Source organism: Octopus sinensis, linkage group LG3 (assembly GCF_006345805.1).
Source record: "Octopus sinensis linkage group LG3, ASM634580v1, whole genome shotgun sequence".
NCBI classification, from domain to species: domain Eukaryota; kingdom Metazoa; phylum Mollusca; class Cephalopoda; order Octopoda; family Octopodidae; genus Octopus; species Octopus sinensis.
In genome coordinates this window covers 148,600,886-148,628,156 of record NC_042999.1, presented here as the reverse complement: position 1 = coordinate 148,628,156, position 27,271 = coordinate 148,600,886, and the positions used below count along the sequence as shown (strand labels likewise).

At 36.7% G+C, this 27,271-nt stretch overlaps 1 protein-coding gene across 8 annotated transcripts in view; it reads left to right on the top strand.

The window, feature by feature from the left end:
• Positions 1-27,271, top strand: part of LOC115209236 (tyrosine-protein kinase CSK) — a 344,806-nt gene that overhangs the window by 210,217 nt on the left and 107,318 nt on the right. For 2 of the 8 annotated variants that reach the window (XM_036501476.1, XM_029777513.2), the window contains exon 1: positions 15,292-15,699. The exons of 4 other annotated variants lie outside the window; for them this stretch is intronic. In XM_036501476.1, the coding sequence (XP_036357369.1) occupies positions 15,676-15,699 (24 nt within the window). In that variant the 5' untranslated portion in view covers positions 15,292-15,675. Of the gene's footprint in view, positions 1-15,285; positions 15,700-27,271 lie in introns of those variants that run through there. 2 more of the 8 variants (XM_036501475.1, XM_029777512.2) reach the window with 2 other exon arrangements.

Genomic DNA, 27,271 nt, shown 5'->3' with positions numbered 1-27,271 from the left:
GTTTGAAACCACAAGATTGCAGGTTGTGTGATCTGAGCCGAAAAGTAGCCGAAAAGGTGGGAGAAAAAAGAAAAAAAAAGCTAGCAAAAACAAAACTCACTGAATTAGGTTAAGATTATACTGACAGCTAGCTCTAAGAATAGTTTGAAGATAGAAAGTAGCTAAGACTTACAGGAAATAAGAATGGAAGCAGAATGTTTTGTGCAATGGAGCCTATTTAAACAGGAATTGTTTTCATCTGAAGCAAAAGTGGATAAACAACAAAATCCTTGAATTAAAATCATGGCTAACGAAATAGGTGTTGATAACATAGCTTTGTCAGAAAGTTTTATTATGTTTTTCTATTTCAAGTCCGCAGCTGCTGGTTGTACTTGTGATGTAACAAAGGCTACTGAGATAATTCTAGGAATTAAAGTTAGAGCAGTAACTACATATAATGGAAATACTATTCATTACTTTAACTATTAACCCTTTCAAAACCACACAGCTGCTTATAGTTCTTGTTATTTAACCCTTGGTCAGCCTAATGCACTGAGCAGCACAGAAAGACCTAAAGCTACAGCAATCCTGATTGGGCAGACTTCTTTGAGGGATTCTAGCCTTTTATATTCCTGTCTGTTTTGGAACATTGTGTATATAATAAAACTATATTAACCCTTTCGTTACTGTATTTATTTTGAGATGCTCTGTGTTTCTTTGAATTACTTTAAATATAACAAAGAATTTAGTAAAATAACTTGGTTATCATTCAGCTAGTATTAGGAACATAAATTGTGACTAAGGTTTGGTTGAAGATTTTAATTCAAAACTTATGAAAACAAAACATTTGTACTCAGAGCCAGAGCCGGTTTCAGCCGGGTTGGTAACGGAAGGGTTAACCAATACATCCTTTCAGTCACCTTACAGATGGTACAGTTTGATGTGAGGGAGATTTGGCTACTCTATTAGATCAAGTGGTCAATTACAGTAGGAATGGAAGGCCCCTTTGTCCATACTTAATATTGAAACTGTTAAACAATAAAGTCTCTAAAAACCTAAATGAGAGAAAAGGTTTAAACCTTAAAACCAGAGCAGTAATTTAATACAGGTCATCATTATCTCCACTTCTGCATGCTTGCATGGATCAGATGGAATTTGTTGAGGTAGATTTTCTATGGCTGGATGCCCTTCCTCTCACAGGACCTCACCTGTTTCCAAGAAAGGTAATATTTTCCCATAGCTAGACAGGTAAGATTGAAAATGAACAACCTCACATGCATGATGATGATGATGATGATGATAACGACAAAGATGATGCTGATTTAAAACCATTATGTAATGTCAAGACAAGGCTACACACACAAACATGTACATACATCTGTGTGTACGATAGGTTTCTTTCAATTCCCATCCACCATATCCACTCACAAGGCTTTCGTCACCCCAGGGCTATAGCAGAAGGCACTTGCCCAAGGTGTCACACAGTGGGACTGAACCCAAGAACACTTGGTTGGGAAGCAAACTTCTTAACCACACCACTGTGCCTACACAAGTTATATATACTTATGAATTTGTGAAATTAAAGATCCATTATTTTTCCTGGCACTGGTGTACCTCTACAAGTTCTTCTACATTTACAATTTGCCCCGGGTACTACAATGGTTCCCCGGTCTGACTTGAGGTTCTCTTGATGACTTACAGTATCCATAACAATTACTACTCCGGAGAAAATATTTTTGTTTAACATCTGTAATTAGAGCAAAGTGTTTAATTATAAATTATCTGACATAACTATAAATAGAAAACAAATTTATTTCTCTGTTAGGTATCTACTTCTGGCAACTTTCTGGCCTGAGTCACATGGAAGGAAGTGATAAAGTGTTCTGCCATGAAACACAAGGAGTTACTTACAATATTTCTTACAATAAATTTTAGCCATCACTGATGAAATGGTAATCCAATACCTGATTCTGATATAGCTTTTATTGCTACAGCTATCACATTTAAACTGTAAATTCTCAAATCAGCAGATTAAACTCTTATAGAGAGAGAGAGAGAGAGAGGTAGCATTTAGTTACCGAAACAGATTGCTGACAGTAGTCCAGCTGTTGATTGGTTCAAAATGTAGTTAGAATATCCAGAAAAGGCTATGGGACGGAATCAGGATCTTTTCAAATGGTTGCTTTGTTTGTCAATTTAATTTACATATGAGAGTGAGTCTTGTCAGGTTTCATGAACAAATGTTTCAGTTATTTAATGAAAAGAATTACTTAATCATTGGATTATAGTATGACTGACTGAGTATACCTCAAATAATTATGCCCTCACATAATCTTGAGGCAAAGCTACCTCTATATTTGACAAAGCTGGGTTCTCAGATTACATGTAAGATCTGTTCACCTGGCTTCCACATAGCTCTGGATTAATCATTTAGCAAAATAAGCATGTGCTTAGGGCATCAAGAGAATGGATGCACCAAAGAAATGGTAAATGGTCTACAGTACAAAAGAAATCACTTTAAACTTGCTAAACTGATATTTGTATGATTGGAAATATAACTTCAAAGTGTTCATGGTGTCGTAGTGAGGATCTGATCAAAGATTTTGCAATTGAAAAACAGTAAGAGAAAACTTTTCAAACATAAACAAAATAGAAATATACAAAAATAAACATTATTTTCCATCTTTTAGTTTTATTTCCTTTTGAAAACTAAAAATTTTTTTTATGGTTTATTATTGTTTATATTTTGAATTAAATATATATGCAAGTACCAAAATCTTTTAAGTGCTTAGGGCCTCTATAGGTCTTAATCCAGCCTTGCATCCACACAATTTCTGTTTACCAAGTTTTATTTACATGGCTTCAACTTGAGACTATGACAGACGATAGTTTCCTGAGATTCTTAGCAGTGGGATCAATTTGAATCCTTATGAATGTTAAATGAATGCTTTCACAAAATAGCTATGTGATTATAATTCAAATGACAGTAATTGATGATGGATAAGTATGGTGCAGTTTTGATAAACACTACATATATTTAGAGAACTATATAGTCTATATAGATTATTCAGTAAAGCAAATTAATTATAAGGAAACAAAGAAAGAGAAAACAAAAATGTGGGGTTAAGCAGCCAAAGATGGGCAGGAGGGAGTACAATGTTATACAAATTTACAGTACTGGGTCCAAGAACACCTGGGTCTTGATGATGACCACACAAACTGAATGTGGATAGTCAGGCTCCTATATTTATATAATTTTCTCTCCTCTGCATTATGGTTGGTGGTACCTGGTTTTGCAGCTGATGTAGTAAGGTTGGAGCTGGAAAACATGTCAATGCATGTTGCATCTCAGATTAGGGATCTGCCTTCCTCATATGGGAACAGGGTTATTCTGTTAGGGTGCTTACCACCCCTATGGTTGAGGCCTACTGATTCCAGTTGAGACAAGAAGCCATCCACATCAAAGCCCCTTATGAAATTGTACAAAATTAAAATACATAGAAAGCTGCTTTATTGTAGACCTGTTCATGGAAGATTTTACATTAAACATACAATAGTAATGTTGAGGATGATGGTTTCGAAGTTTTCAAGCTTCTGCTCAATCATTACATTATCTATGTACATTATATACTGGTTAAGGCTTATTGAAATACAGAATGGTTAAAAGATGTTATTTAATCTAAACAAACTGTCATTATTTAGTAGATGTGAATGAAGAGTTAAGTATGGAAATAAATAATGAGCGATGAAAATGGTTGATAAAATAAGACTTGTAAAAAGGTGAGATTATAGGAGCTGAGTGTTTAGATTTCATTGAATGATGATAATAATAATAATGATAAATGCTCAATTTACAAACATTTTTCACTTCCGAAAATTGTGGAAATATGTATTTTTCTCAGTTTTTATGAAATACATAGAACTTAAAGGGCAAGGTGCAGAAAAGCTAATCAGAATTATTTAACATACTTTCATGCAAAACAGTTTTTATTCACTATCATTGCCATCTCAATTTTTTAAATATCAGTTTTATTTGTTGATTTGAGGGAAATTCAGCTGCCATATCTTGTAGGTTGAACAGTCATGTAGAAACACTCTCTTGGTTTGACTATCTGAAAGTGTTGTGATATTCTGGATATTATTCTTAATTTCCAACTGAAGGAATTTTGTTAAAGGTACCCCAAATCCAAGTGGTAGTGTGGCATTCTTAGCTTACCATTTGTGTTACATACATATTTGATGTGCTAGAATTAACTGGACTCTGCTTAATGGTCTGTTAATAACATTTTCTTTAGTCAGTAGGAATCCAGCTGCTTTATAGTGTGTCGCCTGGTAACTGTGCCAGCTGTTTCCAGTGAAACCTTGTAATGCAAAACTGCCCTACACCGACCAAATCTATCTTCCTAATTGCACTGTGGACACATATTTAAAATCTTCAAATATATACAAACTAAAGAATAGTTGCTGGCAAGACAGATGTAACATGTCTTGGCGTTCATATTGCATTTTTAACCTATTACTAAACAATTAATTTGTACTATGTAGCTTGACTACAATAAAGTAGATTATCGAGATGAGTGGCTGAAAAACAAATAATTGCAGTAGAACAATTAATACTTGGCAATTAAATTATAATGATAACAAATGTAAAAGCATGTCCTCAACATACTAATAACTATTTATAGTAGAGAACAGTGTTCCGCTTTGTGATTGTCCTAGGGAATAAACTATCTCCAAACATACTACTAACAGTTTCCAAATGTCAGTAAAATAAACAATACGCAATTGGTTGGCTTTGCTAGTGTCTGCAGTAATGTTGTCTGCTGGTGAATTTCTCTCATGGGACCAGAATGGAATGTCAATAATGTTCTGTACTGTCAATTGCAAGGGCTTCCAGTCTAGTGTAAAGCAATTTACCTTAGGGCAGTTGCTCCTGAGCGTTTGGCTTTCTCTATATCATATGTGTATGTGTGTTAAAGAACAACTGTCTGTTTTGTCTTATTGTATTGATCAACTATTTCTGCTACACTTAAATGCAAATATTCCCTGTCTTTAACTCATTTCCTTATAAATAAACTTATGTGTAAATATGAGACGGTGTTGAAAAGTTCCTGCCTTTAAGGGTATTGCAAAAGACCTGGTTCAAGGCCCAACCTTCTGAGTTCTTTTACAGGGCTTAGAAAAACTGAAGGACTGCTGCAATAAGTATATGAATCTGAGAATGGAATATTTTGGATAAAATCATAACTAACTGATCCTCTTGTATTTTCTTTTAGCAAAGCCAAAAACTTTTCTCCTTGTATATTTATTCATAATCGATGCTGTTTTGATACTCTAGTAATTATTAAGCTGTCCGCCATGTACCTCCACACAAATAAGCTGTACCTGGCACAATTTTGTTTACATTTCTCTATGTAACTTCCCATTACTTTATCTCTGCTTCTTGGGAAGGAGAAATAAGCTGATCAGTCAATGCTTTAACCATTTAACATTCACATTATTCTGTCAAAAGTAATGTTTATTTAGTCACATTGTTTCCAATGAATCATGCATTATCTTGTAGCTTTGAGATTTTGATGACATGACTGCTAATTTTTTAGAATGACATTGTAGGATTGGTGTGAGAAACCACATCTAGCCTGTTTGAACATAAAACAGGTAGAATATTTTGGCTGGATGTGGCCAGTTTAAATGATAAAGGGTTAAAGACAGTGAAACTGGTTGGGTCAATCTCCATCATAAGCTGTAGAAAAGGACTTGTGGGTGTAAATTCATCAATATATGATACAGTATATTTATTCATGACTTATACTGTATTGGTGTGGAGGTACATGGCTTAGTGGTTAGGGTGTCAGCATCATGATCGTAAGATTGTGGTTTCGATTCCTGGACCGGGCGACGCGTTGTGTTCTTGAGTAAAACACTTCATTTCACGTTGCTCCTGTCCACTGGCAAAAATGAGTAACGCTGCGATGGACTGGCATCCCATCCAGCTTGGGAACGCATACGCCATGGAAACTAGGAAACCAGGCCGATGAGCCTGGCTAGGCTTTAAAAGGGCGCATTTTTTATTTATACTGTATGTTCAAAGATTTGATGAAGCAAGTCAGTTCATTGCCAGACAACACAGCTTGCTTCTCTATAGCTTCAACCAGCCCTAGTCCTGTTATGCTTCAACAAATATGTGATAACAGAAACAGCCAGTCAAATGTTGAGGATAAAATAGGGCCATATGGCATTTCCATATTGGTTGGTTGTATCAAGTAAGGTCATTGTGTTATGTATTGATGGTTCATCCTGGCATAGAAAATCTGCATCAACAAGTTTTACCTGATCCATGCAAGCATGGAAATGTAAATGTTAAATTAATAATTATATATATATATATATATATAAAAAATTTAGTGGTTGTAGAATGTGTATGCCAGATAGAGTAGTTCAATGGATAACATTTACAGTATTAATTATGTTTACTCATGTTGCCATTGATGATTTAGTTATGCATATATGTATGTATGTATATATAATTATCATCATCATCATCGTTTAACACCTGCTTTCCATGCTGGCATGGGTTGGACGATTTGACTGAGAACTGGCAAACCAGATGGCTGCACTAGGTTCCATTGTCTGGTCTGGTATGGTTTCTACAGCCGGATGCCCTTCCTAATGTCAACCATTTTATAGAGTGTAGTGGCTGCTTTCTACTTGGCACCAGCATCAACAGTCGCCCAGTAACTAGTAAGACAAAAACCCACCTCAGCTGGGATGAGAGAGTAGTAGTGAGTGGAGAGGTGTGGCTTTGTGCTTGTTCATGAGAGATTAGAGGGATAGAGGGATAGGGACAGGTGTCCTACATGAATACTCCAGCTGAAAAAGAAAAGAAGGTAGGTTAGAAAGTAAAATAAAGAGAGCAGGTGAGTCAGTGAGTAAGATGAAGAGAGCAATAGCGAGAGAGATGGTGCTGAAGATTTGTTGAGACATGCCGTTGAGGGACATTGGGTGTGGGTGTGTGTATATATATATATATATATATATATATATATATATATATATATGTACCCCAACGGAGTGCCACAATCACATGAGTATTTCAAAGGGATCTTATACCTGTATCACATTCATGAGTCACCCATGGTGTGCCTCTCCAGAACCATTCAACTCCTATGAAAATTGAAATCACATCTCTTAACATTGCATATATATATATATATGTGTGTGTGTGTGTATGTGTGTGTGTGTGTGTGTGTGTGTGTACATACACATACAGAGTGTTTAGGTGTTTGAGCAAAATTTGGCACTTTGCATAAAAGAAAAAGAACACAACACAATATCGTATCCGAAAATAAAGTATTTTTAAAAAAATCAACTAGATTATGGTTGGGCAATAGCAGTTTACTCAAAATATCTGCCCTCGGCTTCCACCACGACCTCAAGATGACTCTAGGACCTGGCACATGTATTCCTCATGGTGTCCCAGAAAAGATCTTCAACCACCTTGATCTTTGATCACCAGCTCAGCCTTGGTGTTATATAAGCAGAGCAGTTTTCAGTCTTTCTCAACTGTGCCCCACTTATTGTAATCCTAGGATTACAATCGGTGGAATTAGGAGGTCAGAAATTGGGGCTAGTATCTTTGTATCTCTTCTTTGGTAGACCAAAGAAGAAATACAAAGACACTCCCTAGATAATCTTGGAAAAGTGCAGCTTAGAGCAGTCTTCTTGGGGAACATCTTGCTGAATATGACTCACTGAGGATGTAGTGTTGTATTATTTGCAGCACAGTTCTCAGAATTACATCCTGACTCAATTATTACGTATCCTTCTGTGGATTTTATGCTAATACTGGCTGAATAAGCCAGCTCAGGACCTGCAAAGTGTAAGGCTACTAATTTGGTTACCTACAGCAGGGATCACCAAACTTTTTTGACCACTGACCCCCCCCCCCCCAGCCATTTCTTTCACATTGCCCCCTTTTAGCCACTTCTTCCACATCGACCCCCTTTAGCCATTTCTTTCACATTGCCCCCTTTTAGCCACTTCTTTCACATCGACCCCCTTTTGCCATTTCTTTCACATTGACCCCTTTTAGCCACTTCTTCCACATCGACCTCCTTTAGCCACTTCTACTTCTACATCGACCCCCCTTTAGCTACTTCTCCTTCTACATCGATCCCCTTTAGCCACTTCTCCTTCCGCATTGACCCCTTTTAGCCATTTCTCCTTCTGCTTTGACCACCCTCTTCATTTAAAATATCTTAATACCCTACCCTACTGTACCATTTCTTAAATGCATACCAGATACTGATGCTGGCAATTAAAAGGTTGGCTAAAATATATATGTACGACAAATTTAGAAATTCTATTGAAGATGACTCACTTTTTACATTTAAAACTATATTTAAGAGTATACAGTATTGAACTTACAATTTTTATGAAATTGTTTTTATGGTTAGAAAATGTGAAAAACACATCATAATGCTGGAATATCTGTTATTGAAACTGACAACATCAGTGTATGGGATGAGCATGGCACTGACCAAGTATTTCAAACAGTTCATCTGGGTGAGGCTGGTCTTCCACATATCAGCATCTTGGTTATCATTGACCCCCTATAATTCCTCGCCAACCCCTAGGGGGTCCCTCAGGGCCCCTTTGGCAACCCCTGATCTACAGAGACATGAAGGATGAACATCACATAACATAAAGACAATGCCAACCAACTGTTTGAATTAGTTCTGATATGCCATTTCAATAGTGGAATCAGAAATGCTTTTATGAACATATGTATCTATGTTCCATTGTAGGTCAGCTTAAAATAGACAGGTCTTCTAATGTAAGTAATGAAATATTCAACAACTCAAACCGCATCACCTGTAGAAACTACATATCATTCGGTGGCGCAACTATGGTTATAAAGATTTAAATCTTCTGTATAAAAAGTTTTTAAAGTTTACAAAGATCTTACTTTCAGAATATTTTCTTAGATTATAAGGTCAGACATATACTAGCTCTTATATAGTATTGATTAAAAACAGTTGTGAATGTTCTTTTACAACTTCTCTCTCTCTCTCTCCATTTTATAAATTATATAGATGCTAGTTAAAATATACATATATACAAATATACATTTCATATATAAAAACTCTTGCACATTGATACTCTCTCCATATTTATATATAACTGTGTAACTAAGAACTGAAATAAATTTTAAATATAAAGCCTCACTGTGGGTTGAACAAAAATGTAAATATATTCCTTTTATACCATTGATGTACAGAAAAAATAAAAAGTGGGAAGGAAGGAGTCTCTCAAGGTACCAGTTCATGGTTTGTTGACTGCTCTGCAAAGCCATACTAACTTCTTTCCTCAATCAATGGTATAGATCAGCGGCCTGTGAAGCAGTGATGAATTAGGGCAATTTGTATATTTTGTGCCTTTGACAGCTTGTCATTGATTCAACAATATATTTATGCACAACACAGTGTGAACCAAAAACACTGATCTATCTCTCTGTCTGTCTATCAACACACATAACATATATAATCAAAGAACTTGCATATTCATATATAAAACATATATTGTATAAATGCCTTAACTTTCTCATATATATATATATATATATATATATATATATATATATATATATATATATATATATCTACACACATACACCCACTCTGATGTTGAATAGTGAAAATGAGTGTTCATTCTTCACTGCACTGTGGGTTCACAAGGCTACCAATGGTTTCATGTAAAGTGGAATCTCTTAACAATTATCAAGCTTGCCACATGAGAATGTTGGTACTCGTCTCCATTTTGGATGAGAATATTCTCATAAGTTTTAACATCATCTCCTTTGAAATAGTCACCTTGCGCTGCAATACATTGGTCCTAGCATTCCTACCACTTTTGGAATCTGACCTGGAAGTCATTTTCTGTAAGCAAGTCGGAGACCTTCTGTGATGTGCTCTGGAGCTCAACAGGAGAGTTAAAATGGTAACCTTTGATCTGCATTTTCATCTTGGGGAAGAGATGGAAGCTTACAGGCGCTAAATTTGGTGAATAGGGTTTTTGGTGAGAAACGAGTTAGGAGAGCTTGGGGACAGTTGCATTGTTGTCATGAAGAATCCAATTCTTCGTACTCCACTGATCTGGTCGCTTTTTATGAATGTCCTCCCTCAAACACTTCAAAATATAATTGATTGTCCTCAGATGATTCTCATGCACAAGCTAATGAATTTTCTCCACATTTCTGGAGGTGATGCACATGGTAGGTCTTTCAGATTGCTCATTCTCTTCCAGGGACATTTTTCTGCTTTTGAAGTGCTGGTGTCACTCGAAACATTGCATGTGATCCATTGCCTCATCGCCATAAGTTTGTTGAAGCATGCTCAATGTCTGTAACAGACTTCCCAAGTTTAACACAAAATTTCATGTTGGCTCTTCATTCCTGCCCATGACAAAAATCACAGACTACAGCATACATGTGATCACAAAAACACAAATATCACAACTTAAAAAGTAAATAAAGCGATGTCACTTGGCACACTGCCTCATGAAGGTCACTGCAAGCACAACAAAGCGATGTCACTTGGCACACTGCCTCATGAAGGTCACTGCAAGCACAACCATGTGCTGCCATCTGTTGGCACGCTACAGAACTACGCTGGGAATGTTTTGGTACCACCTTCTATATATATATATATATAATCATTTTTTTGATCAGCTGAAAGTTAGAAAATTTCAAGTCAAAAAGATAATAGAAAAGATTAAAAATAAAGCATAAAAAAAGAATATGCATTCATTTATTGAATTCAGTTTCTTCTATTCTACCAAACTCACACATCATACAGACATCATACTTATATACATTCTTTACATATTTTTTATATGTGGAGTGAGGAGGGGAAAGCTTTTCTTTTAAACATGTTGTTTTGAAAGCCAACTGTGTTCAAGTTGTATCATTCTTTATGAAGTTTTTTTTTTCTTTCTTTTATATTTTCTTATGAATTTTTCAGTTTGTTTGGAGCAATAAAGTTTCTAGGTCTATCAACATTTTAGACATTTGCTGTCTAATCTAAATGTAGTGATTTGTGTTACTGCTATTTCATAAAAGGCTGAGTATTTTGTGCTCTGTCAGTGGTGATAATATATATGAACATTTACCCTCACATTTGCATTGACAGATAGACTAGTACAGTACACATCAAGAATGTAGGGATATTTTTCTCCTGCTTTCAGCATTTAGGATTGTTTTTTTGCTTCAGACTTGCACATGTGGTTTTGAGTTCAGTCCCACTGCATGGCACCTTGGTCAAGTGTCCTCTGCAATATCCCTGAGCTGACCAAACCCTTGTGAGTAGATTTGACACGGCCACTAACATAATTTTTAGGAGTAATATTGTTCTTCTATATTTATATATTAACTATGTATCTCTTTTACTACAAGACACCTGTTTTCTGTCTCTGTCACACTCTAACCTTTCATCACCTGGCACAAAGTCACCTCCTCCAATGCTCCCACCACCACTCTCAAAGGATCTTTGTCTTGCTGGTTACTTGGTGACCCTGCCAGTGCTGGTGCCATGTAAAAAGCATCCAGTCCACACTGTAAAGTGGTTGGCATTTGGAAGGGCATCCAGCTGTAAAAACCGTGCAAAAACTGACCTCACTGGTGCTGGTGCCATGTAAAAAGCACTCAGTCCACTCTGCAAGGTGTTAGGAAGGGCATCCAGCTGTAAAAACCATGCCGAAACAGACCCTGAAGCCTAGTGCAGTCTTCTGCCTAACCAGCTTCTGTCAAACTGTCCAACCCATGCCAGCATGGAAAGCTGATGTTAAATAATGATGATGATGCTTGTGTCTCCTTATCTTAACATCATTTGATAGTTGTAAATGAATGCCTTAGTTATTTCCAATGTTCTGTGAGAACATGTTTGGCCTTAGGGGAAACATTACCTTACTTGGAAACAGGTAAGGTTTTGCAACAGGACGTTTATATATATTCAGTTTATTAGTTATAATATATGTATTAATGTATTTCAGTCACGACATGAATTTCATATATGTACAGGTGGTTATTACATTACACTGCTCAGATCAACTCCTCTATCTGACTCACCATAGGTACCTATTTCTTTACTACCCACAAGGGGCTAAACACAGAGAGGACAAACAAGGACAGACAAATCGATTATATCGACCCCAGTGCATAACTGGTACTTAATTTATCGACTCCGAAAGGATGAAAGGCAAAGTCAACACCAGCAGAATTTGAACTCAGAACGTAACGACAGACAAAATACAGCTACGCATTTCGCCCGGCGTGCTAACGTTCCTGCCAGCACGCCGCCCTATTCACCATAGGTACCTTTAGCAGAGATCAATGTGTTACACGTTTACTAGACAAAGAAGGGATTATAGTGACTTTATAATATGCTAATGCCTTCTTGTTATTTCCCTAGATGTCAAAAAGGAGAAGTAAGCTTACTGGACAATTCTACCTCTTCTTCCAAGGAATGTGATTCTTCTTAGACCTTTGCTTGCACATCAACTCTTACTAAATAAATGCATTCGATTCTGCTTAAAGACAAATTTCTGGATCCTTATCTAAAGTCCGTCTTTGCTGTCCAGACTATTAACCTATCTGAACTTGGCAACAAAGACTTCAAGTTACTTTGTCTCCAAGTTTCCCTACCCAAGCCTAATGTATCTGCTTCCTCTAGCATTCTCTAAACTCCAGTCACCAACAATTATTCAACCATATCTCTTCAAGCATCAAAGACATCTTTCTCTGAAGTCATCAGCCTGTGTGAATTCAATGGTCGTAATACTTCGTTTTCACATACATCTTATGCTGATGCCACTGATGTGGAAATCGAATCTTTCGCAGTTCTCTACTCTCTACACAGACTACTTCCATTCCCCAGCCCTGACAGACAGTGACATTACAAACACCCTTGATCTGTTTCTCACCTTATCTCTGAACCCAACCTCAGTCAGTCCAGAAATATCTCTGCCCTTCCGGGTCGTCTAACCACTTGCCTTATCAAGATTGCTCACCATAAATACATGCACAATGCAACCTTCCTCGGAGCTTTGATAGCACACTCTCTGCCCCAAGCCGTGTGTGTGTGTGTATGTAGGTATGTATGTATGCATGCATGCATGTGGATGTATGTATGTATTCGTTCACGCATGCATGTATTGACCGAAATCTTGTGAATGGAATTCGGTAGGCAGAAGCTCGTGTGTGCGTGTGTACACACGCACATTTATTAAGGGAGAGTTTCTTTTAAGGCTGTATAGTTGTTTCAATTCATTGTTGTAGCTTATTATAAGTAAAGTTATATAGTACTCTCAGTCTTCATTCTGATATTACGCTAAACATATACGCGTTAAGACTTAAGTATAAATAATAATAATAATAATAAAAGTTTTACTCGCTAACGAATGTAGAGGCTGTCAAAATACATTTATTAAAACTGAAACTTTAAATCTCGTAATTCAGAATCGATAGAATTTAAAGTTTCATTCCTTTACTTGTATATGTGTGTATATATTTGTATGTGTGTGCGTGCGTGCTATGCCCGTATCTGTGTTTATATATAAACCGGTGTCGTTTCAAGAAACGTAACCGGTGTTGTATGAAACAAAAAAAGGGTGGGGACGAAAAAATCCTTATAACTGAGCGATTCACCAATTATAGATCAATGAAATAAGTATCAAGTTGAAATAAGTTTTGGGATCGATGTGAACGACTTCAAATAGTTGAAGGTTGCTTCTCTGCACGATCGCTGTCCAGTGATCGAAACCAGAAATAAAAAGTAGAAGTAAGAAGTGTGTGTGTCTGTGTCTACCTCACGCATTCTTTTTTTACGAATTTTCGTTTAGTGGAGTCGCTCACACACACGTAAAGGAAGGTGCTACGTCCATCTCTGACCTCGGTGAGGTTGACGCTGTTGATATTCAGCTTTGAATAAGCTTCATATCAACGGATACGGCAAACTTCGTTAAGAAGGTAATTACTGAGTGTTGTAAACAAACTTGTATCATTTAGCTTTTACTTGTTTCAGTCATTCGACTGTGGCCATGCTGGAGCACCGCCTCGAATGCTTTAGTGGAACAAGTCGATCCTGTACCCATTTTGTTAAGCCTGGTACATAGTCTGTTGGTTCTTTTTTGCCGAACCGCTAAGTTACGGGGATGTAAACAAATCAACACTGGTTCTTAAGTGGTCGTATGAGGCAGACACACACACATCCAATGATCCGGGTCTAAGAAGTTTGTAAGCTTCAAGAAGTCCGTGGCAGGTATAGAAAACAAAAAGTGGACGGTGCGACCAGGAACAATAACAGTTTATTGGCGTCGATCGTGAAACGTCCCCCCCCCCCATATCGAAGTTTCGAGGAAATTCGATAAGCTGTGAGTTTCTTCATACCTCACAGTTAGCAACAAGAACTGCTGGGTTCCACACACATGCACACACACGATGGGCTTCTTTCGACCAAATCCGGTCACAAAGTTTTTGGTCGGCACGGGTCAGTAGTAAGATTAACTAAGGAACGATGTTGTAGCGAAGTAAGCTTCTTACCAACAGCCATGCCTGCACCTATAATTATTTACATTATTTTTGTTCGATTTTTTCTTCTTATTATTATTACATGGATATTTTGTTGAAGATACACTTTTAGTATTGTGATTTGTAACTCTTACAACTTCTGAATTGTTAAAGAAACAATCATTTAACTTTCTGTTATTGATTAAAACTTAGGATGAAGAGCACACGGTTATTGGCTCTCGTTGTCTTAAAAGAAAATTTCTTGATTGTCTTAATTTAAAAGATGTAGTCAAGTGTATAAAAGCGCATCGGTTGTCTTCTCGATCGGACTGTTTCCTTCTAGTAAACAAGCGTAATTCTTACTATAAATATAAGATCACATGTAACTAGCAGGAGGAAGGTGGGAACCCGAAGCAAATACAATAATGACGTGTACAGTCGTCTGTAAACATAGTGGTCAGGGTAAAAGATACTGACTGTCATTATTTGTCTAGTTATAAACTTAGACGGAAAAGCTTCAAGTGGAAGGCCGGCAGAGTGTGTTGCTGCGAGTGTTGTTGCACTAGGTTGGTTCTCCTCTTTCTGCCCTGATTGTGATGAACATTACTGCTGCTGCTGCCAACCAGCTTTTCCTCCCCTTCACGTCTCCCCGTCTTTGTTTCTGTTGACGATCACTCTCTGACTAATACTCTCTGTTCTCCCTCCTCCTCCTCACTCATCGTTTTAGCCTCATTGAAATTTTTCTAGACAAGGATTTCTTTCATTCTACCAACAGCAACAGAGCAAGCACTACGTTTTGTTAGGGATTTTGTCTCGTATGACATTTTTTTTTTATTCTGGGGGGGTTTCATTCACTTAACTAATTATCAATCTTATAATAAATCGCTCACACTATGTCCTGTTGACCTTAAGGATGGAGTTTACACATGTAACCGGACACAGTGAAATACGTATATCAAGCTGATTGTCAGTTATTGGATCTCTTCTGGAATTACCTTACCACGTTGATTTTATTTTTGTCTACCTCTCACGTATCGGCCTCTTTTAACGTCAGGTCATCAGAGAGAGCAATACACATATACATATTTTTTAAAAATCTATATTTACATATTATTTATTTTAAATTCTCCACAATGCGATCCCTTTTTGCAACTAATGTAAGTATCATTATTACGAATATCCCATTGTTATTGTTGGCAGTACCATTCTGCTACTTTTTTGGTTACAGATACAGCGAAAGTTTTTTTGTTTTTTTTTCCAATGATTCCGTGTTTACAGTTTATTAAAAGTCAGTAAAAAACAAACTAAAAGTAATCGAAAGTAACTTTTCATTCGTTCTCTCTTTTCTGATAACCCAGACTGCTATAACAACACTTCGCGCATGAAAGAATAGCTCTAAGAAATTATGTTGAGTTTATTTATAATGAAAAGAACGTTTTTTTGTAATCGGTAAGAATAGGGACAATTCTTTAAGTTTATACTAACAATCTCTAAAAGAATATACATAAGGAAACTTACTCATGCGAATGTTTGAAGTTCTTCGGATGAACAATGTTTTTTCTAATAACTAAACAATTGTTGGGTCAGCCATAATTTCTTTTTAACTAAAAGGTAAGAGGAATCTTAATTATTTGTACCCATATCACTCGAAAATAAGTCTTTTTATTTTCAAAATTAAATTAACAACTGTTGGAAGTACTGAAATTGTCTCTGAGTTTAATCACTTTCAGGTTGTTGACGAAATTTTAAGGATTACCGTCTGGAGTAAATGCATTAGCTCTTAGAATATGTTAGCAATGAGAAAGCATTTACAACTCGGGATTTGAGTAGATATGCTGGATGGACAGTAAAATGAATTAAGTAAAGAAATAGTAAAATGAATTGAGAGTCATAATGCTGTGAAATTTAGTCCATCCAACTTTTAAAAACGTTTAGATCTCAAAGTGAACCAGAATATTTTAAAATATATATGATTCGGGATTTTGCTACCCCTCTCTTTAAACATGTTCCTTTACTGCAGCCCACCTACCTATCTGTTTTAAAACACGTGTTATTTTCGCTCCCCACATGTTATACCTTTATAGAAGGTAAATCAATCCGGTGAGTAATACACTGGCTTATTTGACATTATATACCCCACATCCGTTCCTTCTTCCCTAACACACCTTTAATTGATACCATCACTCATATCAGTTATCCTGTTGATGAAATATTTCATTATAATCCATAAGTAGTCCCCAGAATAGGAAATGTATTGTTCCTGTTCGGATCCGCTAATCTACTTATTTACTAATAATGGAACTTCTAGATGTTAACTTTTAGAAAGAGCAGCCAAATCTCCATTAAATCGTGCCTTAAAAAAGGGAATGACTCACTGGATAATTTAATCTTCGAAATATTCTGCCTTAAAAACAAGGAGAGGATGGTCACCACTAGAACGTCTTGGATCATAGATGTACTCGATCTGGGCTGCCCTCGGGCTAAAACAGCAATATGGTTAACCCTTCTCGTCAGTGAGAACTTGTGTAAATCTATAGGAAGGATCAACACTAAATTTTTACAGCTTATATTTTAGAAACCAAATGTTTTATGACTTTGTATGTGTGTGTCGGCTCGAATCCAACTGTACCATTTATTACTGTATGTGTAAAAATATATAGCTGTATCACCTTTTTGAAATATAGGTAGATATCGTGTCACTTGAAGATGCTGAAAGACTATACCGATCGATATGTGGTGAAAGATGAAATGTGTATGTACCTGAAGACGATCGAAGAATATAACTGACCAATATTTAGCGTAAATAAACACACACACAAATGCGATGGCAACTGAACTCGTCCAAATAGTATATAAATAGATACTCTTTTACTCGTTTCAGTCATTTGACTGTGGCCATGCTGGAGCACCGCATTTCGTCGAGCAAATCGACCCCAGGACTTATTCTTTGTAAGCCTAGTGCTTATTCTATCGGTCTGTTTTGCCGAACCGTTAAGTTACGGGGGCGTAAACACACCAGCATCGGTTGTCAAATTGAAAGTGACACCCGAAGATAATCACGAGATGCAAACTGATCGAAACATAGCGACAAGTACAATAGCCACGGCAGTTTATTTACCGTCCGATAAAATTCGGACCAACTTTTAAACTTGTCTCAGGTAGCGGAGCAGATGATGATGATGTGTATGTAGACATTTTTGAAAATAAACATTTGAAGTCTTACATACTCTCTTCTCTAATGTTTATTTTTTTTTTAAATGCCTTATTTTCTTTATTATTAAATCATCTTTGTGTATGTTGTATATATTACTAGAGGTGGTGTATACACACACACTGCGCTTATACGGCGTAAGACATACAAATACCTATTTTATTTTTTGATAAACCGAATTTTAGCCTCGTTGTGAAGAAGTAAACAAGTTGAAATTATACAAGTTTCTTTCCATTCTTCCTCTCTCTCCTTCCCCCACTTCTCTTCCCCACCCCCCGGAGAAAAAAAACCTTATGGAACAGAATAGTTTCTAGTTGTCATACCTTCATCATCATCAGAAGAATTTTTTTTTTTAATTCCAAGGAGAAACTACTAGCCTATAGCTATTAATAGTGTATACAAACACGGACACAGCTAAAATGGTCCGTCTAATTTGCATAACTGATGAGCTGATATAATGTTTATTGAATTAATAATGCATAACACAAGATTTCTTCTTCTGTTTTTTACCTGCCGGAAACATTGAAATATATAGTATACTTTATACGGAACCAGTTTAGCTTGATCCAAATTTGTAGACATTATAGATAGTTATTGGCTACTAATGAGGTGGGGTTTTTTTTCTCTGATGAAAGTCCAGGAATACCAGAAACTAGTTAAATCGATCTCACTTTTTCTCCCCGCTGAAAAATGAAAAGCCATATAACGATAGCATTTTCTTTACAGCGAAGCTAGATTTGTTTGCTTTTACAAATATATACCTTACATTACATTTCGATTTATGTATATACGTATCATTCGAAAATAATTACCTATGATTGCTACGAAGTAGTTAAATATTGGTTTCAAATTTTGGCACAAGGCCAGCGATTTTGGGTGAGAGGTAAGTCGGTTACACCGACCGCAGTGCTCACCTGGTAATTATTTTATCGACCTCGCAGTACGAAAAGCAAAGTCAACCTCGGTGGAATTAGAACTCAGAACGTAAAGACGGACGAAATGCGTCTAAGCATTTTTTTCGACGTGCGAAGGGATTCTGCCATCTTACCGCCTTAAAAATTCCCGTTTCACCTTATTTCTCACAGCGTATGTGCTCCCAGTCCATCTGTCTGCTTGCTTGCTTCTGTCATATTCAGTCAGTTTCAGCAGTGGGCCCCTCTCTCACTTGTATGTCCAGCCTAACTTGTCTTTTATCCTAGATTATATTATTCTTCTATTTTTATTAAACTGGGTGAAATGAAACGAATCACTAGAAAGAAATAGGATGGACACGAGAACAGAAGAGATGTTTAGTGGGGGAAAATGTTATTTCTTCTCATAGCACTGTATACTTGCTTAAAAGTAAAGTTAATAGTTCTCCATTGGTTTCGACGATGAATACACTGCAACCTCTTTTCACTTGCGGTACAATTATTATTTTTTTTTTTGAAAATTCGGCGGCACACCTGAACTAAAAATATAAATAAAAGTATAGGGAAAAAATTATATTCAGGGGACCTTTTCAATGTCAAGCAGCTTGAGATTGAACAGATCCTATTCAGGTTACACTGCGGCACACTAGTGTGCCGGACACTGGTCTAGGTGATCGATCGAGCTGAACTGCTTCTACCAAATATTTGGTATTATATCACGATCTTGAGGCAAAGCCAGCGTAACACAGTGAGACAGGAGTTTTCCTTTGTATAACTTGGTACAGTCCATCAGTCTGGCTAAAACCAGTTTCCGTCCATCCAGTTTCATGCAAGGCACGCACGTTTACACACCTGTATGTGTGTTACTACCATTTGTTGGTGATTTCCTTCCTACTCCAGGTGGGGGACACCTTTGCACCGCTCAAGTGACAATCCTCCAACACAGATCTGTTTGGGTAGTTGTTACTGATAAGGGTTTTACGAGGTCGGAATGCAAATCCCATCTCAACCTCTTTTAGTCGCCCTTTGTGTGTGCATGTTTTTATTTTTTATTTGTGTGTGTGTACGTGCGTTTATGTTCTTATGTGTGTAAGTGTGTTTGAGGGAAGTCGGCTCCATGACGATCGTGACACCATTACTTGTTAAAGAACTGCAGAGCGAAGATGACTGTATTAGTTCAAACGGCGATTTACAACTTTTGGCCATAGTTATTACTTAAATGCAATATAGAACCATAATACTAAGTTCCTTAAGACTACAAATAGAAAGACTGTTGAAATCGGCAGACATATATGTTCTGTCAGGTAGCATTGATCTGTCAATAGCTTCGTATGGTTCGTGTAATCTGAGTGGCCAACTTATGTAAGTTGATAACTGTGAGATTTTCTTTCCTAGCTTCATGTGTGTGTGTGCGTGCATAGATAGATCTGTCTGTCAGTTTGCGTATGTATGTGTGTGTGTGTGTGTGTGTGTGTATCAAATGAATCTGCCCTGAATTTAGCCCCGTCTGTTCATTACTGTTATGGACAGCCTAGGACAAAACTGAGAGTAGGTATTCTGTCACCTTTTTATGTAATAAACGTATCTATCCACTCGGCCCAACGTATTGTGTATCATGTTTGCGCTGCGCGCTCTCTCTCTATCTTGATTGTAAAGTTCAGCATCCTACGATGATGAGAATTTATCAATGTAAACGTTGCTCAAGTTGCTTTTACTTTGTATAATTCAGCTTCAGTTCAGCCAGCAAGAATCTTGCACGATAGTCCTCATGTAAAAGACTGGGTTTATGAGTTTTAAGAAATCCCGTACATTGTTGTCTTACAACAATTGTGGCTTGACTTTAAAGTATAAATGGCTCAAAATAGCTTCTGTGATCTCGGTAGTGAATATATTATTGAGAATTTAATGTGTGCTATAGGTAGAGAATTGGTAAATTTCTTTTTGTAATTTTGGCGTTTTTATTTGGGAAAACGGATTTCAGGATGTATGTAATTTTGGCAACAAACAAATAGTGACATCATTTTGGATGCCAAATTTTCGTTGAAAAGTAAGTAATTATATGAACATTATATTATTAGGAATAGCTATCGTTACTCAATGAACTAGGAAATAGTATTCCTTCTATTATTCATGCAACAGGAATTACGATTCTGAAAAGTTTTTTGTTTTTGTTTTCAAAAGATTTCAGTTCGTTTTCTATTTTTGCCCTCTCCTAAAGTCCTCCAATTTTTGTGGGGTTTGTCTTCCCTACAGAATAGTGATAGCTATTCCAAAACTCTGTCACCATAAAGGAAAAGTTTTAACGTTTTGTTCAGCTGGAATTTAGTTGCTCCTGTTTTATGTCCTGCACTCAAGAGTCCACGAATTATTTATCCATAAACGGACCCATGAAATGACATGAAAATTCGTGTTCTTAAAGTAACTCAATCAAATTCAGTCAAGCAACGCCGAATGAAATTTGATGAAAGGTTCTGCAGTGTTAGTAATTCTCAGACACATCATATCTTTGGTGTCGCTGGATCTTACAGCATACACCTTCATCTAGACAACCTTGTTCTAGGTTAATTAAACCTCGGCCTGTGTCCAAGCAAGATTCTACTCACCTCACTGGTCATCTTCTCTCGCTCTGATCCATCTATCTATAATGCTTTCGTCGCAGCGTGTACCTGTTTATATCTCTGAGATCACAGTTTGAGTCCGATCTCTCAAAATATTGTGAATTAACCAGTGTTATCGGATAGATTCACTAGGCTCCTTGCTGCTTGTGTTAGCATCTTTAAGATATTATAAACATTGTAGGTTTTACTGTTTTTCTTTTTCTTATTGTTACATATGAAATCTTGTCCTATAAAAAACAATTAGCTATCGTACAAACTCTTCTCCGCGAATTTTCCGCCACTTATTTTAAAGATATGCATAAACATCGCATTATCTAAAGACAGTTTTATGTTGATTGTTATCAAACTATGCAACAATGAAAAAGCAAATTGAATAGATCGGTGAGTATTTCATGTCATGGTTATGAGATACATATTACTCTCTCTCTCTCTCTCTCTCTTTCGTTCAATCACACACGCACCTTATATTCTCATCGCTGTGAAAGTTTCCATGTAAACGGAGAATTATCATATATAAATACTTCGAGATTTTCTTGTATACAATTACGTCTTTATCTGCGACTTTCTTGTTTTTCCTTTTTCTTTTTTAATACGTTGTGAGTGTCTGCTGTTGACATCACGTAAAGCTACTGATGACGAAGGAGGGAAGCTGGTAATGTGAAGTGTTTTCGAGGCGCATGTCAGAGTGTTTCATAATAAAAGACTTTCATTGACGGACGGAAACAGAGGGCAGTTTTGTGGAAAATAGGGACTGCTGGGTGTCATTTATCTCTTTAAGCATTAATAGTGAATCGGGGAGGTAATTATAACACATCAATGGATGGATGTGTTTGTGCACGTGTTGGTTAAGAATATCTTTGTTGGTTGTTTGTATATCTGGTTCTTGTGAATTGCCAGTGCGTTAACTGTGTTTTGTTTGAACGCTGTATTATTATTATTATTATTATTATTATTATTATTATTATTATTATTATTATTATTATTATTATATACTGCAGAATATATATATATATATATATTTGTAGCTGTTCAGACAACTCGTCTATATGTTGATATGTCTTCGCAGAAACACGTCAATGCGTGTTTAGACAAAACCGTGTAGACAGATATAAAGATTTTGTTTATGTATATACACTGCCTTAACGAACAGAAAAAGATCACTAGTTTCAGTGCTATGTGGAGATTTCAGAAACTCTCTGATACCCTCTTTAACTGCCCAGCGAGGCATTATTTATAAACCCATAAACTAATTTGCGCGCGCGCACCACGCACTTTGACAACTAGTTCAATTAACAAAATTGATTTGCTTCAATGTTAAACTCTGCGACAAAGTATATCTGTACATTCTTATCCAACACTGTATTATTGTCATATGTAAATTCCCGCATCTTTAAATATATTCTGCAATACACTGTAGCATTGTATTTTTGTTTTATCTATATCGGTTATTTTTATGAGTATTACAGTCGCGTGTATGTGTGCTCTCTCTCTCTCTCTCACACACACACACAAATTGCAACTGAACACGAAACCAGTTCGTTCCCAGCCACATAGGTTCGTGTCCCGTTATGTGATACCTTATATTATAGCTTTGAGCTGACCAAAGCCTTGTGAGTGGATTTGGTAAGCGGAAACTGAAAGAAGCCCGTCGTGTGTGTTTGTGTGTGTTACTCTTTCGTTGTCTAGTAATAATGTGATAATCGTAAATGAGTGTCACCGTCATGCAAGCAATGTCTTTAGTTTCCAATCTTCGGTAAAAGCATAGCTGGTCTTAAGGAAGTATTACCTTACTTGGAAACAGCCGTCGAAAATCCGCCGCAGCGAATTCCGTCTGACCCATGCAATCACGAAAACGTGGACGTTAAAATGATATTTATGACCTCTTAGCAGTGCATGTTGCATAACATAAAATGTACAGTAAGATGTAATTATGAACAATACATATATAACCCATTGCACTGATAACAGCACACACATAAAGCTGTTCCAGTAGTAATGTGGGACTCGAAACCAAAGGAACCATTGTTTGTCATCTTCAATCCACTTAGCTGTTATGTTACATTGGCTTGGTTAAAATTCTCTGCTGTAAGTGACAGGGGTACGTGTATTGACAAGCGAGCTGCTCCTTAGTTTGCTGTTCTGAGTTTGACAGCATTAACTCCACCAGGCTGACTTTTGCCTTATATTTACTCTATAGTTGCCTTTTATTTACACAACATGGAGATGAACTGTTTAAATCACGTTCCTACAATCGGCTGTGTCATGGAACCCACACAATAAACTCTTTGAAAATGGTTTAAGGTTCAGTGAAAGACACACTGTGACTTTTGATCACTTGATAAGATTTTGTAAAAAGACTTCTGTGAGTAAGAAGCTGAATAAAAACGAAATACGACAAATCAATTCACTAGCAGAATTATTTGAAGAAATGCTGAGCAGCATTTCTTCCGGCTTTCTATGTTCTGAGTTCAAATTCTGCCAAAGTTGACTTTGCCTTTCATCCTTTCAGGGCGATAAATTAAGTACCAGTTACATACTGTGGTTGATGTAATCTACTAGCTTTTCTCACCAAAAAATCAGGCTTTGTGCCTATCGTAGAAAGAATATTATTATTCAGAGTGGTACATTTGGTAGAATTGTCACAGCGCCTGATAAAATGCCTTGTGGTATTTGTTTTCACTTAGGTTCTTGGTTCAAATTCTGCTGAGATCAACTTTGCCCTTCATCCGCTTTTTGGAGTCGATAAAATAAAGATGCCAGTTTCATATTGGAATTGATGATATCTTGTGCCTAAATTAGAAAGAATTATTTTCCATAGAACTCCTATGTAGAAAATAATCGGTTATCCCAATTCACCCATTAAGCTTCTAATCATACATGTTTTGCAAACTTGTGTTGGATTCACAGCCAGATTTTGTTGTCAACAGAACAAGTATTATCTTGAATTAATATCTCACATGTATGGGATATAAAGGAGAGTGAAGGAGTAATAACATTCCTTCGTGGCAAAGTGAACGAAATAAAATGCATTCATTCATTCATTCTTGTGGTCGGCATGTTTGACATAGCGATTGAGAATGATGGAGGAGCTGGGTAGCATCAAATTATTTCACGGTGTACCACTAGAATACCAAGATTTATGTGTTAAAGAGAAATGTGGTGATGGAGTAGGGTGGCAGAATAGACATTGCTCTGTTATTTAAAATTTTGGTTTCAATATTTGTCTTGTTCCAGTTTTAATCTCAGCTCAACTTTGATCAAGCAGGCTCTATGATGAAAGGTATTTCAACTTTGGCCATCCTATTTTCTTTTTACATAATTTATCTTGGACTACATTATCCATTGTGTTCTTTTTTTTTTTTTTTAAGATGGCCATAACTATGTGATTTTAAGGTGATTTAGCTACTGTTTCTGGCAGGTCAGCATCTTCGTCAGCTCAAATATTGTGTTTTTCTTTTACTTTTTTTTGTTTTAGTCTGGTACTTATTCTATTGGTCTCATAGTAACAGCTAAGTTATTGGGATGTAAACAAACCAACACTGGTTCAAATTCTGTTGAGGTTGTCTTTACCTTTCATCCTTTTGAGGTCAATAAACTTAGAACCAGTTGCTGGCCTTGTGCAAAAATAAGAAAGGATTATTCCCAATCATTGAGACGGTCATTTTGTCTTGGACTGCACAGAAAGAATAAATTTTATTTCTGTTTTATTGACTATCACAATCTGCCGGGTATTTTTGCATTATATATGTAATAATTGAATTGTATATTGTGTATTTGTTTCGTTATGTGCAATATCCCTCAGTCCTTGGATCCTTGGGAAAATTATCTAGCATGAAACCGGTTGGGAATTACTGCATTAAGCCACTGGAAAATTTGAAGTATTTGAGATTCAAACAAATAATTGGGTGATTTCTCAGGTTGTGTTTATTTTCAGAGGGAAGGAAAAAAGGAAGGGGTGAATGAGAAGTGGAGAGGAACAGGAAGAGGAGAATGAAATTGTGGATATGATGACGATGACAGCAACAAACATGACACTTAACTGTCTTTATTAAAGGGGTGTAGTCAACGATTTCCTTCTACATCCGTTCTAGTGACATTGAGCTGAAAAAGAAAAGTGATTACCCAACCACCTACCATTCCTTTCTCTGTCTCCCCCCTCTCTCTCCCCCCCTCTCTATCTCTCTCTCTCTCTTGTGATTCTTTTTCTTTATAACAGCAACAATGCTTAATTTTTTATCAAGGAAATAATTTTTTTGCAATTAAAAAACGATTTCATAATGAGAGGCGGACCAGATTTTATATCTTTAAATGTAATGTCTTTATCATCACCGTTGTCGTCATCGTCATCATGTTGTTGTTAGTAATAGTAGTAGTAGTTGTTGTTGTTCTTCTTCTTTTCTGCTATCCCCACCCAGAACTCACCCACACTGCTATCAATGTTCCCTTGTTCTCTCCCCTGCTCCCCTGCTACACCACTACACCTCACGATAAAACATTAAACAAAAAACGCCTGAGAACTCAACTGAGCAACACCTCACATGTCTGATAATAATACAGTAAAGTTTGAATATATTTTAAGAAGTTCCTTGTCCTCTCTGTCTTTCTCTCTCATAGTCTTTATATCTGTCTTTTCTCTCTCCATCTATTCCTTTTCTTTTTCACATCTCTGCACCTCTGTCTCCTTCTCTCTAATTATCTTTTCTTTCTCTTTATCCCATATATATAATTTATACATTTACATATACACTGTATACATGTGTGTGTGTGTGTGTGTGTATATATATATATATATATATATATATATATATATATCCCTTTATTCAGTCATCATTCCCCCCCTCTTTTTCCTCTTATCCATCCATCTCTCCTCCCCTCACTTTTTTTTTGCATCTGCCTCATAAGCAAAGAGTGGTAATATTCTAAGAGCTCTCTCTCCTCCACCCTCTCCAAGCTATATTGTTTATCTTTCCAGTTTAAAATATCATTTAAAGAAATAAACTTTGTAGAAACAATAGCAAACCATTCTCAATGCACAAGATTATTTTAATTTTGTTCCGCTATTTTCTAAGGGTCAATTCTATTCAGTAGCTACTTAGCCTTGTTACCAAATATGATAACATCATTTAAACAATTTCATCAGCCTAGTTTTAATTTTTTATGGTAGACATCTTTCAATTTCATCAAAATTCTTCTTGTAAGAATAATGTTTTTGCGGGTGCAAACATGGCAGTGTGGTAAGAAGCTTGCTCCCCAACCACTTGGTTCCGGGTTCAGTCCAACTGCGTGGCACCTTGGGTGTCTTCTGCTTTAGCCTTGGGCCAAACAAAACCCTGTGAGTGGATTTGGTAGGCAGAAACTGAGAGAAGGTGGTAAGCTGGCAGAAATGTTAGCACGCTATGAGAGGAAGAGCCGACATCGAAGGATCAAAAAGCAACGTCTGCCGTTATGTTCTCAATTCAAATTCAACTGAGGTCAACTTTGCCTTTCATCCTTTCAGGGTCAACAAATTAAGTACCAGTTACACACTGGGGTAAATGTAATTGGCTTAATCCCTTTGTCTGTCCTTGTTTGTCCCCTCTGTTTTGCCCCTTGTGGGCAATAAAGAAATAAGAAACTGAAAGAAGATTCTGTGTGTGTTTGTGTGTGCTTGCCTATTACCACCACCACTTGACAACTGGTGTTGGTGTCTTTATGTCCCATAACTTAACAGTTTGGCAAAAGAGACTGACAGGATAAGTACCTGGCTTAAAATAAGTACTGGGATCAATTCATAAAACTAAAAATTCTCCAAGGCAAGTGCCCCAGTCTAATAACTGAAACAACTAAAAGTAAGATACATCATCACCTATTCACATTAACCTTGCCATGTTTACATGGGTCAGGAGGAATTTATTGAGGTAGATTTTCTACAGCTGGATGCTTTTCCAGTCACCAAACCGTACTTGTTTCCAAGCAAGGTGATATTTTTCTCATGATCAGATGTTTTTCA